Source organism: Mangifera indica, unplaced genomic scaffold (genome assembly GCF_011075055.1).
Source record: "Mangifera indica cultivar Alphonso unplaced genomic scaffold, CATAS_Mindica_2.1 Un_0043, whole genome shotgun sequence".
Classification (NCBI taxonomy): Eukaryota; Viridiplantae; Streptophyta; class Magnoliopsida; order Sapindales; family Anacardiaceae; genus Mangifera; species Mangifera indica.
Genome location: NW_025401135.1, coordinates 112,470 through 129,725, shown reverse-complemented (window position 1 = coordinate 129,725; position 17,256 = coordinate 112,470). Strand labels below are relative to the sequence as shown.

General features: G+C 33.0%; 1 protein-coding gene across 1 annotated transcript; it reads left to right on the top strand.

The window, feature by feature from the left end:
• Window positions 1-5,621: 5,621 nt before the first annotated feature.
• Window positions 5,622-13,854, top strand: LOC123206612 (probable inactive receptor kinase At5g10020). Its single transcript, XM_044623784.1, has 3 exons — window positions 5,622-6,901; window positions 8,216-9,775; window positions 12,982-13,854. Exons 1-3 carry the CDS (start codon window positions 5,986-5,988, stop codon window positions 13,590-13,592), a joined length of 3,087 nt encoding a protein of 1,028 aa, XP_044479719.1. The 5' UTR covers window positions 5,622-5,985; the 3' UTR covers window positions 13,593-13,854.
• The last annotated feature ends 3,402 nt before the right edge of the window (window positions 13,855-17,256 follow it).

Here is a 17,256-nt window from a genome sequence, read left to right as displayed (position 1 = left end):
TGCAATATTAGGTTTTTTCCCTTTGAATGACTCGTAAGGAGTTTTCTAAATGATTGACTTAATCATAACCGTATTAATAATGTAACATAAAGTGTTGATGGCTTCACTGCAAAAATATTTTGACAAATTATGCACATACAATATGATCCTAGTCATTTCTACAAGTATCTTATTTCTCCTCTCAACAATTTTATTTTGTTGAAGGCCTAAGTGCTAAAAAAATGTTCTTAATGTTATGCTCACTACAAAATGATTCAAAATCTGAATTTTCAAATTATTTGTCGTATTCACTTCTAATAGTTGTAATTGCACAATCTACTAGGTTTTTCAATTCCCTAACAAATGGAACAAATGCATTAAATGCATCACTTTTATAAGCAAGAAGCAAAAGTCAAGTAAATCTTGAAAAATCATTAACAATTACAAAGCAATAATGCTTTCCAACTAGACTTGTAGTTCTAAATGGTTCATACAAGTCCATATACAAAAGTTGAAAGGGTCATGAGGTTGAAACACAATTTTTAGGTTTAAAACAAATTCTTGTTTGTTTGTCCTTCATACATGCATCATCCTTTCTCAAAACCAATTTAGGCAAATCTTTACTAAATTTCTTTTGGAAAGTTTTTGCATAACATCAATGCTTGCATGTCTTGATATTCTATGCCATAGCCACATGTCTTCCTTCTTGGTTGACATAAGGCGTATGTTTCTAGATACAGTATCATGCAAATCTATAATATACACATTTGAATATTTATGCCCAATGAATATAATTGCATTTGTGCTAGCATTAATAATATTGCAACACAGAATAAAAATTAATTTCGAAGCCCTTATGATATAATTGATTTATACTAAGTAAATTATGTTTAAGACTTTCAACAAGTAAAACATCATTAATAAAAAAAGAAGAGTTACCTATGATGCCAATGTCAATTACCCTTTTTTCAGAGTTATTGCCAAAATTGGCGTTCCTCCATCTTTACCCTTCAATAAGGAGAATAGACTTCTATCTCCAGTCATATGCCTTAAACATCCACTATCCAGGTATCATTTGCTAGAGGATTTCATTGAAGATTAAAAGCAAACCTACACCATAAATTAATTCATTTACTTGTTGGTACCTAAATGGTTTTGGGTCCAACATTGTTAGCCTTTAAAATCTTCTTAGGAACTTAAACTTTTTTCAACTTTAAAAGATTAAATTTTAAAGGTCTATATGTGTTTGTGAAAAGCATGATTCCTTTTCAATGGATATTTTTTCAAATTCAGCTTTCAATTTATCATGCTCATGTGAGAGTATGTTATGTTCTTTTTTTAATGCATACTAATTGTTTCTTTAATGTCTTGTATTTAGCTTGCATGCATCCATATTCTTTCATTAATAAATCAAATGCATCTCGTAATTCATTTAAAGAGTATGAGTTAGAATCATTTACCTCATCCTTTGAATCACTTTTGGCCATAAAGCATATGTTGGTCCTTTCCTTCTTGGACTCACTTTCATCACAAGAGTCATCGCTCTCACACTATGTAGCAACAAGAAATTTCTTTTAGACCTTTTCTTCTTTTTATCTTTCTTTTTCTTCCTCAAAGGACAATCTTGGTGAATATGCCCCTGTTTCTTTCACTCATAACAAATTATCTCATTATTTCTCTTTTCACCTAGGTCTAGCAAATCCTTTTCCTTTATTTCCCTTTGATCTTAATAGGAATTTGCTAAACCTCCTAGCTAGAAGGCTCACATCATTTTCATCCATGCAAAAGTTTCTTTCATCTTCTTTCTCATCAGTAACTTTTAAGGCAATATCTCTTTTTGCCTTAATTTCCTTTTTTTTTTTTTTTTTTGGTTTTCTCTTCATCTCATTAGTGAGGAGACTTCTTATAAGTTCATCCATACCTATCTTGCTTAAATCCTTTGACTCTTCAATTGTGGTTACCTTCATCATCCATAAATTGGGCAAGGATCTTAATATCTTTTTAACCAACTCAATGATTTCAAAACTCTTTCCTAATCCTTTAAGATCATTCATTAGGTTTGAAAACTTCTTGTAATGTCTATGATATTCTTTCCGGACTTTATCTCAAATAGTTTGTATTCCAAAAAAAAAAAGCTCAATCTTTAACTCTTTGACTTGGCTTGTCCTTTTAAGTGTTGTTTAGAGGATGGTCCAAACTTCTTTTATTGATTCACAGGTTGAAAATCTATTGAATTATATTGCATTAAGAGTATAAAATAAGATGTTAATTGTCTTAGCATTTAAACTCAACATCTTTTCATCTTCTTCAATATAATCCATTTCATTTTTGATTGATTTTTTCTAGGGCCCATTGCTATTAGGTCTTCATGTTCAATAATTCTCCAAAGTTTAAATCGATAGACCTAACATGCAATCTCATTGTAATCTTCCATTGTGTGTAATTAGTGTCATTAAAGAAAGAAGGTTTTGTTATGCATTGGCCTTCAAGAAAAAGGGGTGTGGAAGTACTATCCATTTATAAAGATCTTTTGACTTAAAAAATTGTTAGATTTTAGCAAAACTAGAGCCTAAATATAAAGATCCTTTGAATGGATAAAATGAACCTAGAGGAGAGTGAATAGGTTTTTAAAAAATTTAATGCACAAGATATAAATTAATCTACCAACAATGAATAAAGACACAAATGAAAAACTAGTCGTTTGACTTCCGAAAGTAATATTTTACTCTTAAAACTATGTCAAAATAGGTGGCTTATTTAAATGGCATAGTTAATACCACATTTTACGACTAAAGATCAACCTCAGTCAAAGTTCTTAATGGTCAACTTTAAATGCTCTCACCACTTAAGAAACGGTTAGTATAGCTCTAGAATGGTCAACATCCTTTTCAAGGCTTTAACTTTTGAAAATTCCAGAAGCAAGCATGACACAAAAGTCGAGATGTTGCACGGCTAGCTTAATGCCTTGTTGTTGCACTAAGCACAATTGGTCATCCATTAGCATAGTCGATACACTAATTCTTGACTTTTAGTCTTTTTGACCTTTGACTTTGACCATGTTCGGCTTGCAAGCATGATCTTTTTCCTTGACTCCCTTAACAAAAGTTTAAGCACATGTAGCATGAGCATTCTGGAATGGTCAGCATGCACTAGTTTGACTTTATCCATTTTGACCATTCCTCGAACAATTCAAGCTTCTTGGTTTTGGGATGCTTTCTTCGTGCATGACTTTGAAATGATATGCATGGGTGGCTGCTTGAATGGAATGACTGCACATGACCATATTCAATTTGGCTCAAAGCTTAGAAGTATGCACGACTAAAGAACGACATAGGGCATGAATTTATGAATGACTCATTTTCTTTATAAGCCTGACGTGCCACATGTTGAGTCAATCGTTCTCGAGATTTAATCCTACAATTTTCACACTTTATCTATTTTAGCACTTTTAACTTATATTTTTATCATCATCAAAACACCTAAGAGTCCAACAACTACCATAATCAAACAAGCCATCGGGTTTTAACCCAAAAAATATAACACACATTGTGTGCTATACATACATCTAAATGGCGCTCATTTGTATTGTGCTTTGCAATCTTTAAGGTATAACCCTAGAATATTATGGGTAGATTAACATAACTTCCACTTTACTCTAGGTATTTATTCAAACTTCAAGATTAAGTATTCATCTCTTCGATTCAAGCTAAGTAGTTGAATACTTTTGCTAACTAACTTTTACATTTCATTGTTAAATTCTTTGAGTTTTTTCAAAAGAGTTAGACTTGCGTATATGAAGATTCACAAATCATATTCATTACAATTTAACAATGAATCAAATTAAATTGGATGAGTTATCTTTAGTACAAACTGTTTAAAAACTTTTATAGGGATAATAAGAAATAATCAATGTCTGATATGTTAAGGATGTTGTTGGATGTTAAGGTTCATATTAATATGGCTAAGATGGTTTATGTTGGTATTAAGAGAAAAGAAGAGAAAACTAAGGCTAAGGCCAAACTCACATTCGATTCCAAAACTTGGCCTATACCTTAAAATACTCCAAACCCTATGAATGGAATGAATAACATAGGAAAGGTAGTTTTCTTTTTATGTGGTTAGCATGGCTACTGGAGAAAACGCTATAAAACCTCACTTGCAAACAAAAGCAAGAAGACTAAGTTTTCTACTTTAGGTATGATTGAGAATTCAACCTCTTGGCCTTAACATCTTAAGTCATTGACACTTAATATAGTTCTCTAATTTATTTTGATGTGGAGGAACTAAGACAGAGTAAACACTTATTAGAGGTGAGGTAAACCTACAAGTCGGTTATGCAACACCTAGTGCTACATTAGCTGTGTGGGATCTCATTATCGATTGCAACCTTCTAGCAAAATAATAGAAATATAATAGTTGTAATGTTCATCTCGTTTTAGAAATGAAACTTCCAAATGGTTTTGAAAAACTAAGGAACTTCATGTAAGTTGAATTTTTAATAAAATTCATGATTATGTTTATTTTTTAAGTTCTCAATTAGTATACAAACCAAATTGAATTTGGTGATTTGAACTAAACATGACTTTGGCATGAAAAACTGTCATAACTAGCATTTTGACTTATTCGACTATGAGTTATGTAATAAATTTTAGTTATGTCTTTGAGGCAAGATGACTATGTAACCTTTTAGTGGAAAGAGTGAGAGCATTATCCAAACTTTTAAATATTGTTGTAGTGACAACTGAAACCACATAAAGGTCCAACTCTTGTAACACCTCAGTCTCTTCCTTCAACTATTATGGACAACCAACCTATAATACAACCATTAGTGGTTGTCAACAAAAGGATCAATATTGTCGGTCTCATGGAGATCTTGGTATAATGGACCAACTTGCTTCTAGAGGACACTTCTTAGGAGTTGTTACATGGCCTTCAACAAGATTACCCTATTTAAACCTTGTGGGCAAGATATTTTTCCAAGGGAAAAGAGATTATAGGGTTTAAACTAGTCCAAGTCATAGGGTATTGCATATTCATTATAAGTGAACTAGCAAATTACTCTAACACCTTATAACAAGCCTATTCATTTGAGCCATCCTCAATGGTGGCTTCAAGATTATGATTGAGACTACATCAAGAATCTAGCTAGCAATTATTGACTGATTGTTAGTTTTTGTTTATTATTTTTACTTAATTTTGTTTTTAACCTATTATTACTTATAGAAGGGTAATTCCAGTAATACCCAATTCAGATTGTAAAGGAATATAAACATTTTGAGACAAGAAAAAGAGACTGGAATATTCAATTTTCTATAAAATTCTCTTTCCTACTTTGTTCTTCTAGGCCCATCCTTCCTCAAATGGGAGTTTTTCTCCCTATAAATTGCAAAGCTAATAGTAAAACTGTAAACGGGTAGTGAATGAGTTTCTGTTACCCCTACAGATTGCCATTAAATCATCATCATCTTATGGTATATGACGATGGTTTGCTATATTAATCATCGCATGTTGTTATGGAAAATAATTGAGCAGTGAAGATGCGAGTATTTTAATAACCACAAAGAGTAATGAAATGCATTGGTGTTCGTACTTAAAAAGTGTTACTAGAAAAACTAGAAAGTGAAAGAAACTACTCATCCCCTAACCTAATTCCACATTTTATTTGTATTTAATTCTGTCCCCATCTCGTTTCTTCCAATAAATGACACCCTCCACCCAACACTTTCACTCTCTCTCTCTCTCTCACTCTCTTCTTCTACACTGTCTCTGGTCTGCACTTACTTTGTGCATTTGGATTCTTCTACTTTTTAACTCACCCACCTGCTTTTCCTTGAAATGTAGCTAAGTATTTGTGCAATATTTCTTCATCTGGTACTTTTTCAATTGGTTGACTTAATGCAGTTCCCATTTACGAGAATTTTGTCATTATATCAGCTGTGAAAATTACTGTAAGCTTCTTCTATTCTTCAACCAGTCTCTTTATATCTTCATTGTGTCTCTTAAACCATGGGTACTGTCACTGCTGTGAGTTTGAGTTTGATAATTCTGTTGTTGGTAGTAAATGCATTAGCAAAATCAGATTTTGAAGCACTTTTGGAGCTAAAGAAAGGCATCCAAAAGGACCCATCAGGCCAAGTTCTTGATTCATGGGACTCTAACTCTTTAGCATCTGATGGGTGTCCCCAGAATTGGTTTGGGGTTACTTGTAGAGATGGGCATGTAACATCTATTATTCTCAATGATGTGGGTCTGCATGGGAATTTTAGTTTCAGTGATATTACTGGCCTTAGAATGCTGCGCAATTTATCGCTTTCAAACAATCAATTCATGGGGACTATCACAAACATTGCCTCCCTTCAGTCTCTTGAGTTTCTGGATCTCTCCCGGAATATATTTCTTGGGTTGATACCCTCTAGCATTGTTAAATTAAAGAATTTAGTGCTTCTGAATCTTTCTTCAAACAGTTTTGAAGGTACATTTCCTTCTGGTATTAGCAATCTTGAGAAGTTGAAGTACTTAGATTTGCGGGGTAATGGTTTTAATGGGGATATTATGCATCTTGTGTCTGAGTTGGGTAGCCTGCTACATTTTGATCTCAGCAGTAATGAATTCTCTGGTTCACTGGACTTGGGGCTTGGAAACTCTGGTTTTATTTCTTCGATTCAGTATTTTAATGTTAGCTACAATTCTATAGTTGGAGAGCTCTTTGCTCATGATGGAATGCCATATTTCGACAGTTTAGAGGTGTTTGATGCCAGTAATAATCAGTTAGCGGGTAATATACCTTCCTTCAACTTTGTTGTCTCTCTTCGGATTCTACAGCTGGGAAGCAATCAGTTGTCAGGGTCTCTACCAGAAGCTCTTTTGCAGGACAGCTCAATGATGTTATCTGAACTGGATCTCAGCCATAATCTGCTCGAAGGTACAATGAATTCTGGCAGCCTTCTTGTTCTGTTTATAGCAGTTATTATATTAATTATCATTTGATATTAGTTTACTTTCTAATTCTGGTAACCTTATCTAATAATTATATGCAGAATATGCCCTTTTGCAAGTCAAATTTTTATTTATTTCTGTATTCCATATGCATTTGACTTCACCTATCAATATAACTAGGATTTGATGTAACAATCTCCTTCCTTAAAGCATCAATATATGTTTAGTGCTTGTTTTGGTAGACATGAGGTTTTTATTTTTTGTTTAGCCTGTGAAAGATATCATCTTTTTTCCATTTTTTATGGGTGGTACCAAACTAGTGCTTGATAAATGAGAAATAGATTGTAGAAGCCATATTGGTTCTATACATAGACGGAAAAAAATGTTGTAAGGTTGAAATTAAATATTGAATTTTAGTACTTCTTCTTTTCTTGTTATTGGAGTCCAACATGATGGCAATGGATTTGGAATAAACCATGGTGCATGACATTACTTCCACCACAGTTTAGATCGGAGTTAGACACAATGAAATTATTTGAAGAATATAAAAAGAGCATGCTGATGATATTTCATTAAATATATATAATGTCATGCATCATACCACATATAAATAATGATATATTTTCTGCTTTAATTAGCCAATGATTGCTGCAAAATATATCATAAAATTCATGTAAACCTAAACATACCAAGTGGGGAAGGAATAAACAGTGCTGCATAAGGAGTTGGTCTAATTTTGATGAAAATCTGTCCTTTACTTTAAAGAACATGAAATTTGGTGAAAGAAGGAAGGAAGACACGGTATTCATGGTTTCTTGTGATTTCAGAAACAATAAAATTAATCTTGTGATTTAATACTTGTGTGGAATGTTTACCATATAGCTTAAGCTTTCAGTTCAAGCAGTTAATTAACATGGTATAAGAGCTGAGGTCATGCATTTGCATGTCTCTTTCTAGGTTTTGTATGGAAATTCAGATTCTTCTGAAGTGTTTGTTTTGAGAGACATATATTGATTGGTTATGAAAATAAATTAAGGGCTTTACCAGAAAGATAAAAAAGAAAATAGATGAAGAGAAAGATAATTGAAACAAGCCATTCTAAGAATGGTTAATTATCATATATAAATTATGTTTATCATCTTTGTTGAAGTAGTCCTTTCATTTGCAATAATAATTAGTTTCAGATGTCATTTATGACATTTTTTATGTCATAGTTATGAAAATAACAAACTACCGATCTTCTCCTTTCGTCATCCATTTTGTTAATGTTACTGTTTCTAATATTTTGCATGTGTGACAGGTCCAGTTGGAAGTATTACATCTGCAACCTTAAAGAAGGTTAATTTATCATCAAATAAGTTGTCAGGTTTCTTACCTCTCAAGGTTGGACACTGTGCCATTGTAGATTTGAGTAATAATAGACTCTCTGGGAATTTTTCCAGAATGCAGAGTTGGGGAAATTATGTGGAAGTTATTCATTTGAGTTCGAACTCGTTGTCTGGTACTTTGCCAAATGAAACTTCTCAGTTCTTGAGGCTGACTTCATTCAAGGTATCCAACAATTCATTAGAGGGTGTTCTCCCTGCTGTTTTGGGAACATACCCAGAACTAAAAGTTATTGATCTTAGCCTCAACCATCTTAGTGGGCTCCTCCTTCCAAGCTTCTTCAACTCCACAATACTGACCGATATTAATCTGTCAGGCAACAACTTGACTGGGCCACTACCTCTTCAAGAATCGAAAAATTCTCCAGCAAGTTCTGTCCAAAGTTTGAGCCTTCTGTCTATTGATCTGTCTTATAACTCATTAAGTGGTCATCTGCCCCCAGAGATCTCTAAGTTTCATAACTTGTTGTATCTTAATCTGTCCAACAACAAATTTGAGGGTAGCATTCCTGATGGCCTTCCAGATGACCTAAAAGGACTCAATGTTTCTTATAATAATCTCTCTGGTGTGGTGCCTTATAACTTAAGGCGGTTTCCTGATTCAGCATTCCATCCTGGAAATTCCTTGCTGAAATTTCCTTATTCACTGCTGTCACCAGGCACTCCCGACATGACTATGAGTGAGCATGAGAATCATATGAAACCTGCTACTAAAATTGCCCTGATTGCAGGTTTAGTTGGTGGTGCTACCATGGTCGCTATTTTATGTATTATGATCTATTGGGTCCCTTGGCTGAAAAATAGGAGGATCAGTTTGAATAGAGATGGGGTGAAGAAAGATGTTCCTCTAGGGGGTTCTTCCCTTTGTCATACATCAGTGCTTAACAAAAATGTTGACCCATCATTATCTTCATTTGGTTTCAAGCAAGATCTTTTACCATCATCCCAAATGGGGTCTGCTTATGATTCTGGGGACACTTCATCATTTGTAAAGAAGCCTAAAGATACCTACTATCTTGAATCAATAAAAAAATATGAAGGGTTATCTTCCCCCTTGTCCATCTTATCATCTTCAAATCCATCACCTTCTAGACTCCAAATTGACTCCCAGAATTCTGATGTGCTCAAGGTTTGTTCTCCTGAAAAATTAGCTGGGGATTTATATCTTTTTGATTGTTCCCTAGTGTTCACTGCAGAAGAACTTTCACATGCTCCAGCAGAAGTCATTGGAAGGAGTTGTCATGGAACTTTATACAAAGCTACACTTGACTCTGGTAATGTCTTAGCTGTCAAATGGTTGAGGGAGGGAACAGCAAAAGGGAGGAAAGAATTTGCAAGGGAAGTAAAGAAACTTGGGAACATCAAACATCCAAATTTAGTCTCTCTTCGGGGTTACTACTGGGGTCCAAAGGAGCATGAGAAACTAATCATATCCACTTTTATCAATGCACAATCTTTGGCCCTCTATCTTCAAGGTAAGGTCTCCCCTGTATTTGCGTTTCTATCATTGTGTGACATCACCTAACTGGTGATTTTACAAATCTGATAACTCTGAACCATTAAAAATCTCTATATCCTGTATGTTGTATAATTTTGGCAAAGTCATCAGCCTAAACACGACCAACTAGTTCTGATTGCTTGTCATACTATCAGGTTTTTGCATGTGCTTGCACCTGCATCTGTTTTAACATTCTTTAATGCTTGCATGATTATTTATTTTATATGCATCAGTCTGTTATCAATTCATTTTTTAGTATTTTGCAATCAGTGCAACATTTTTTTCAAATTGTTCCCATTATGGGGGGCGGTGTGGTGGGCGTTGGGGGGTTTGTCGGGGTGTGGATCAGCATATCGTGATAGGCCATCTTCAGCCAGCATTACCTTACTTTATGGAATTAGTGAAGACCATGAAAAACTAGCAAAGACATATCTTCAGGATTGTGCTAGTTGATTACATGGGACATCGCTATCCAATTTGAAATATTAATTAGTTTAGACCCTCAAAAAGTTGAAAGTGTTGAACATATTGTCAGTTAATGACTCAAGAACATACAGTTCTAATTCTGAATTTCTGTGAGTTTTAGTGTTGTGGGGCATTATTTTCTAGCAAATTTAGTGTCCAAAGGAAATAAATTTGTATGACTTGAGTTCATATAATCATGTCAAACTCCATCTTACAAAGGTCCCTTTTTTTGGCCTTTTTTTAATATGAATATGTTGTGTCCATGTTGGAAAGTCAATTGGTTGATTGAAAATTTTCTTATTTTGGGATCATTTTGATTTCTCTTTATTGTATGTTTCCTTATTTTTATCTCACTTCCTGGTTCGTATTGTATTTACTAGTTTATATAGATTCTTACTAGTTTAAAATCCTAGAATGTTTGTATAATCCCTCCATTGTATAATGAAAAATTTGTGACATAATTTAATCAAAACCAAGAAACCCATCGTTTCATGGTATCAGAGCCAAGGTTTCGAAAAAGTTGCTCTTTTTTGTCCGTATTTTTTAGAGGAGGACCAAGTTTAATTTGTCGGGAAGCCATAGTAGCTTGCCAAAACTTGTTGGAATCCTATCGAAAAACCACGCAAACCCAAAAATTGAAAGTCCACCTCCAAAAAGTGTCAATCTACGAGAGATATTATTAGAAAACTTTCAAAAAGCTTTAGAAACCTATCATTGAAGGCCGAACTCATTACAGCCTAGCAAAATCCTATTGGAAACCAAAATTTGAAAATACACTTCTAGAAAGTGTCTCTCCACTAAATATATTTCTGAAAAACTCATGAAAAGCTCTTGAAACCTATCGTCGCCAAAGTCTTGTTAGAACCTTACCGAAAAACTTTTTGGTCTAGAATTTGCCAATTACTAAATCTTGTCAACTAATCCCTTAGTAATTGTTTTAAACCATACAACGACTTCTTCAATGTACAAACTTTGCCAGCTCTAAATTCTTCCTCAAACCCAGGTGTTATCGGCATGTATATATCCTCCTCAAGTATCCGATGCAGGAAAACATTCTTTATGTCTAGTTGGATAAGATTCCAATCCAGATTAACCGCAATAAATAATAATATCTTGATGGAATTCAACTTTGCTATTAGTGCGAAGGTTTCTTTATTTACAATCCCATAGATTTGTGTGAAACCTTGGGCTACCAATCTTGTTTTGTACTTTTCAATACTTCGACAAGATGTGTACTTATAAGTGAACACCTATTTGCATCTTACAATCTTTTTATTTTCAAGCAAATCAACTATATCTAATGTACCATTAGCAATCAAGGTTCTTATTTTTTCATACCCCTATATATTTTGAAAATACAGTTATGGACCCAATAGTTTGTAATATCACATTTATACCTTTAATTTGTTGTATTATATTCAATTATTTGAGAGTATAAGTATTGTTTTTTAAACTACTGAGGGCATATTAAAATTTTAAAAATTTTTAAAAACACCCTTGAGATTTTTTCGATTTTTCAAAACCCCTAAAAATTTTCATTAACACCCCTAATTTTTTCAAAAATTGTAACTTGCTCTAAACATACAATGATATGTCATTGACACCTTTACCTATAAGAAGTGAGGAAGAAATGGGTGAGGGTGAAAAGCATGGGAAACAAGTAGGTTCTTATATAATTTGGTTATTTAAAGGGTTTATTTTTAATTTTTTTACCTTGAAATCATATTATAATTTTGATGAATGAAATTCTTGAGATAAAATGGTAATTTCAATTCCTAATACAGTTTTTTCATTAAGAGTATGATTTTGGATGGGAAAGTGTTATGAATGCCAACTAAGGGAAGAAAAGTGTTTTAAGGCGAAACCTTGGGTGAGAAAATGTGATTCACTCTTCATAGAAATAGTGGTTAATTCTGAATGTACAAGCTTTTTTGGTCTGGTCATACTGCTTAGAGAAGATAAATAACAATAATTCCTACAGTCATCATAGAATTCAGTCATGTAAGTTCCTATCATCTGTAGAATTCAAATTTATTGTCAGTTAAACAAGATTGATTTGAAGTAAAAGAACTATTTCCATCCTTCAAGTGAGTTGATAATTAATCTGAGTAGTTGAGGATAAAACATATAGTGGTCCTTGAGTGTGTAATAAGTTTTTGTTGTTTACTTATGCTTGTTTATTAATAATATGACCATTTTTCATGCTCTTATAGAAGATTATATTTCCAGTCTTGTTTATTATGACACCTAAATGGGACAATATTGATGCAGCCAAAGTTGGGAACCATTTCTTAAAGAATAAAACTATGTCTACAAACAATATGCACAATTTTGTACACAAACAACGATATGTCATCATATGATTGATGTTGTTTTATCTTTAATTTTAAACTATCTAATCACATTGTGACACATCATTGTTTGTGTACATAGCACTACTGTTTCACGATGCACAAATTTCTGTGCCCCAGTAAGTTAGATTTTAAAACTTAAGAGTGTAAGTTTAATTTCTGCAATTGTTGGACCACTGCCACGGCATGATGATTGTAGTTATATCCATTAATTGACTCATGTCAACTAATAGTTTAGAGATTATCCAATAGAAGCAGAGTAGACAAGCTTCCAAAAACTTTCACTTGTCACAGCTGTAATGCTAGAGTTTTCATCTGTTTGTATCCATTAAAGCTTTTCATTTTTTAATATAGTTGTTTTCTGCAGAAACGGATCCAAGAAAGCTCCCACCCTTGTCTATTGATTTACGGCTAAGAGTTGCTGTAGATGTGGCACGATGTCTTAACTACCTACACAATGAAAGAGCAATACCCCATGGAAACCTCAAATCCTCTAACATCTTGTTAGAAACTCCTAATATGAATGCTCTCCTCACCGATTATAGTCTTCACCGAATATTGACATCAGCTGGCACAGCTGAGCAATTGTTGAATGCAGGTGCTCTTGGCTATAGGCCTCCTGAATTCGCTAGCTCAAGTAAACCACTCCCATCACTAAAGAGTGATGTTTATGCATTTGGAATCATCTTGCTGGAGCTCCTGACTGGAAAGAGTTCTGGAGAGATTGTTTGTGGGGATCCAAGAGTAGTTGATTTTACAGACTGGGTTAGGTTATTGGCTATCGAAAATCGTTCGAGGGAGTGCTTTGACAGTATGATTATGGATAGGCATAATGCAGGTTGCCCGCCTAGAGTTCTAGATGAGATGCTTCAAGTGGCTCTCAGATGTATACTACCAGCTTCGGAGAGACCAGATATGAAGTCAGTTTTTGAAGATCTCTCAACTATAGTCTTAGAAGGGGCCAGTCAAGGTAAATAAAGACTAACTGCTTCATCACATATTCCATTTATTGGTTCGCTTCTTCAATAATTTTGAATTTATGATTGTCATCTCAAAGTGTAAGTTTCAATTTCAAACAGCAATTCCAGTTGGTTCAGATAGTGCATTCTAGGAGAATTAGGACAGTAGAAAGGAAGTTCCTTGTACATGTTTGTTTACGGTAGAATTAGGTTAATCATTCTTTTTTAGCCCTTAATCTTGATATATATTTTTTTATCTTAAATTCATTATCTTTATTTTATGTTGGCATATGAAATATTTGATATAGTGAAAAAAATTTACAATTGATGGTTAAACTTAAAAGCAATCATCAATTCTTAATACACTATATCTAGATATAGTATAATAAAATTATGTATACTTATTTTGAATACACAAATGTATACCGAATTGATATATGTTATTATGTAATTGGGTAATTTTGAATTAAAAATAAAATAATAACTAATTATGTGATAATATATATAAATGTGTATTTATTTGTGGAACAAGGGAAAATCTAAATTTTATTATACCCTTAAGATATATATTAAATATGACAGGTTAAATAATTCCTTAAATATGATACATTTGGAAATAAACTTATTTTAAGTTTCACTTATTATGAGCATCACTGGAGAGATAATGGGCGTTGGGAAAAAGTCCAAGGGTCATGGTTTGGAAACATGATGCCCTACGCTAAATGGCAGTGTCGGAGCTTTATTTATAGTTGGAGAGCGCCAAAATTTGGGGCCTCTCCAAGTTGGAGGCTTGTCGATCTCCACGATGGTTTGTTGTCGTTAGGGTTAAGCCAAGGAAGAGGGAAAATTTGGAACAGTGGGGTATCCAATTTAATGTCAGTTATGGTTTCAAAAGTAGGGAAATTGACCAGTTCAAAGTTCTATTTTCCATTCCAGTATTTTGAAAAATTGAAACTGATTTGAGAATCAAATCTGAAATTTTATTAAGGGTATTCCATCAAATATTTTCTTCTTTTTTATTTTTAATAAAACGATATCGTTTTATTAGGCAAAACATTATTTATTATAATATAAAAAATAAAAAAAAAACATAAACTAAAGATTAAAACCTGGATTTCTTAGCTTTTTGCCCTTACACCACGCACTAGCACCGGTTTCCACTTTGCCATATTGATTGAAACAAACTCCATTATTTGACCTTCCCGTAAACCCAAAATTCTTATTTTCATGGAGCACAGTTGCTAACAACCAACACCATCGGCAATTAATGATTTAGGTTTACTAATTATGTAACACTCTTCTCTAGACGAATATCTTTTAAGAAGAATACATATCTAAAGAGAAAGTGTTAATTACTTTTATATTTGTCACAATCTTAAGTGAAAATCTCGAATATCATTATTTAAAACTTAACTTAAACATTTAATAGGTATGTAAAAGGTGTTATAAATAAATAAACATAATAAACTCACTATAATAACCCTGATCCAATAACCCAACCCACTGTCAAGATATTATCCATTTTGAACACACAGTTCATCATGGGTTTACTAATGGGCTTTGCAACCCAAAACGCGTCTTAACAGTTAAGGAGCTCACAGGTTATTTAATCACTCAAATTCTCCTACCACTAACCAATGTGAGATACATAGACAGACCCAGCATCTCTCGTGCTTTGTCGATGTGGGATTCGCCTAAGGGTATTACACTCGCCCTCGTGTAAATGTGCAAACATAATATTGCTAGCTAATCTTATGCTAAAAACTATTGAAATATTTTTCAGACATGATTCACTAAGAGATGATGAAAAAACAAATAAAATGATACTGACAAGAATAAGGAAGAAAAGACTGACAAAAATCTCTGTGTTTACTTTGAATTCTTGTTTTGTTTACAACTGATTGATTGTTCACATATTTATATACACTTTGTAGATAAAATTTAATCTAATCTAAAAATTTAAAATTAAATTAAATCTAATATCTCAAGATTTGAACTTTAAATTAAATCTAATCTAAAAATTTAAACTCAAATTTAATTTAATCCCAAAATTTAAATTCATGTTGGATGTATTGATAAGGAAGACTTAATAATTTTATCTAACATTATTTAAACTATAGATCAGACAACATATGACTTATCCATAGATCACATAGCATATGGTTTCATACTCATATTCCATGTCTTTGTAACATTTAATAACCATGCATGCATCATAGCTTTAACTTTTAGTCATAATGTTCTTTATAACTTGTGAAATTGCTTACTGAAATTGGCGTACTTTTTAACTTGGAACGACTATTCACTTTTTCAATATGGAATTGTTGTTAATTATTTTGGAACGACCATTCGCTTTTACTCTATAACAAAAATGTTTTCTCTCAATAAATGACTATTGTGCAGTAAGTGTTTATTACTCTGAAACGATTGTTATTATAAATTTTATAATACATCTTCGTTCTCTATGAACAACTGTTCAGACATAACTTTTTTAATTGGCAGAATGGTTGTCCCTAACCTTGAAAATAAACATTCCATCATATTTGGAAATTTTAATTTACTGTTCTATTAGACATTTTCTATGATTTCAATCCCAAATTCATGGCTCCAAACTACCAAATTTTCTTATTCTTATTAGATATAACATTTGATTAGGTCTCAACTCATGATAATCCATTCCAACATCACAGCAATTCCAATATTATTTATAGTCACGTGTCATAATTTCGTAATCTCAACAATTTTACTATCAATATAGCATGCAAACAACTTCAAATCATTCTTTCTTATAAGGATTATCAATCTTAACATCAACCCAATCACATTCACATGTATTTCACGAAAAATCAATGCTCTTATAAGAAGGGGGATCTTCAACTTGCTTCTCTCTTGAAAATAGTAACAATTCTTCTAGTTTGAAGCTTTAGATCCTCAAATCTGATACAGTTTGCCAAAATATTGCTCTCAACCTTTTATGTGAACTGTAGTTATGGGGAAAAAGATAAACATGAATACAAGAGTTGGGCTCCTTTGTATAGATTTTTAAAAATTACCCATTGGAACTAGTGTTCCCCTTTATTTGAATGGTCATTCAAAACATTTATCCTCGTTCAAAAGAGTTATCTTCATTAAGATCATGTATCATTCTCTTTTGAAATCATGTTTTTCTAATAAACTCTACTATGAAATGAGCATTCTTAATGGGATAATTAATCCAAATTCATGGATAGTCATTCATCCCTTATAATGATGTTCAAGATTTGGAATAAACATTTGTCCACTCTACTATAAAATGAGCATTCTTTATGGGACAATTAATCCAAATTCATAGATAGTCGTTCATCCCTTATAATGATGTTCAAAATTTGGAATAAGCATTTGTCCAACTTGAAAAATCGTTCCTTCCCCCCTGATTTAACACTTAACAAACTTTACACCTTACCTATTATATAAACTTTATACATAACATCAATTGACCAAAATGACCGTAGAATATACATGTGAGTGTTACAAACGTGTAGTGCACAGGTGCCAAACGTGTAGTGCACATTAGGCATGTATACAGCTATCGGGTGTGCAGCGTGCATGTCGGGCATGCATTCAGCTTTCAGGCATACAACTCACACGCTAGGCAGGTGTACAACTATCAGACGTGTAGCTTGCACACCAGGCATGCACTTATC

What these genes read in the sequence shown, in the direction of transcription:
- LOC123206612 (XM_044623784.1), top strand. Translation starts at nt 5,986, where the DNA reads ATGGGTACTGTCACTGCTGTGAGTTTGAGTTTGATAATTCTGTTGTTG. An exon ending in CAGCCATAATCTGCTCGAAG is followed by an intron (nt 6,902 to 8,215) that starts GTACAATGAATT and finishes CATGTGTGACAG; the next exon opens with GTCCAGTTGGAAGTATTACA. An exon ending in TTTGGCCCTCTATCTTCAAG is followed by an intron (nt 9,776 to 12,981) that starts GTAAGGTCTCCC and finishes TGTTTTCTGCAG; the next exon opens with AAACGGATCCAAGAAAGCTC.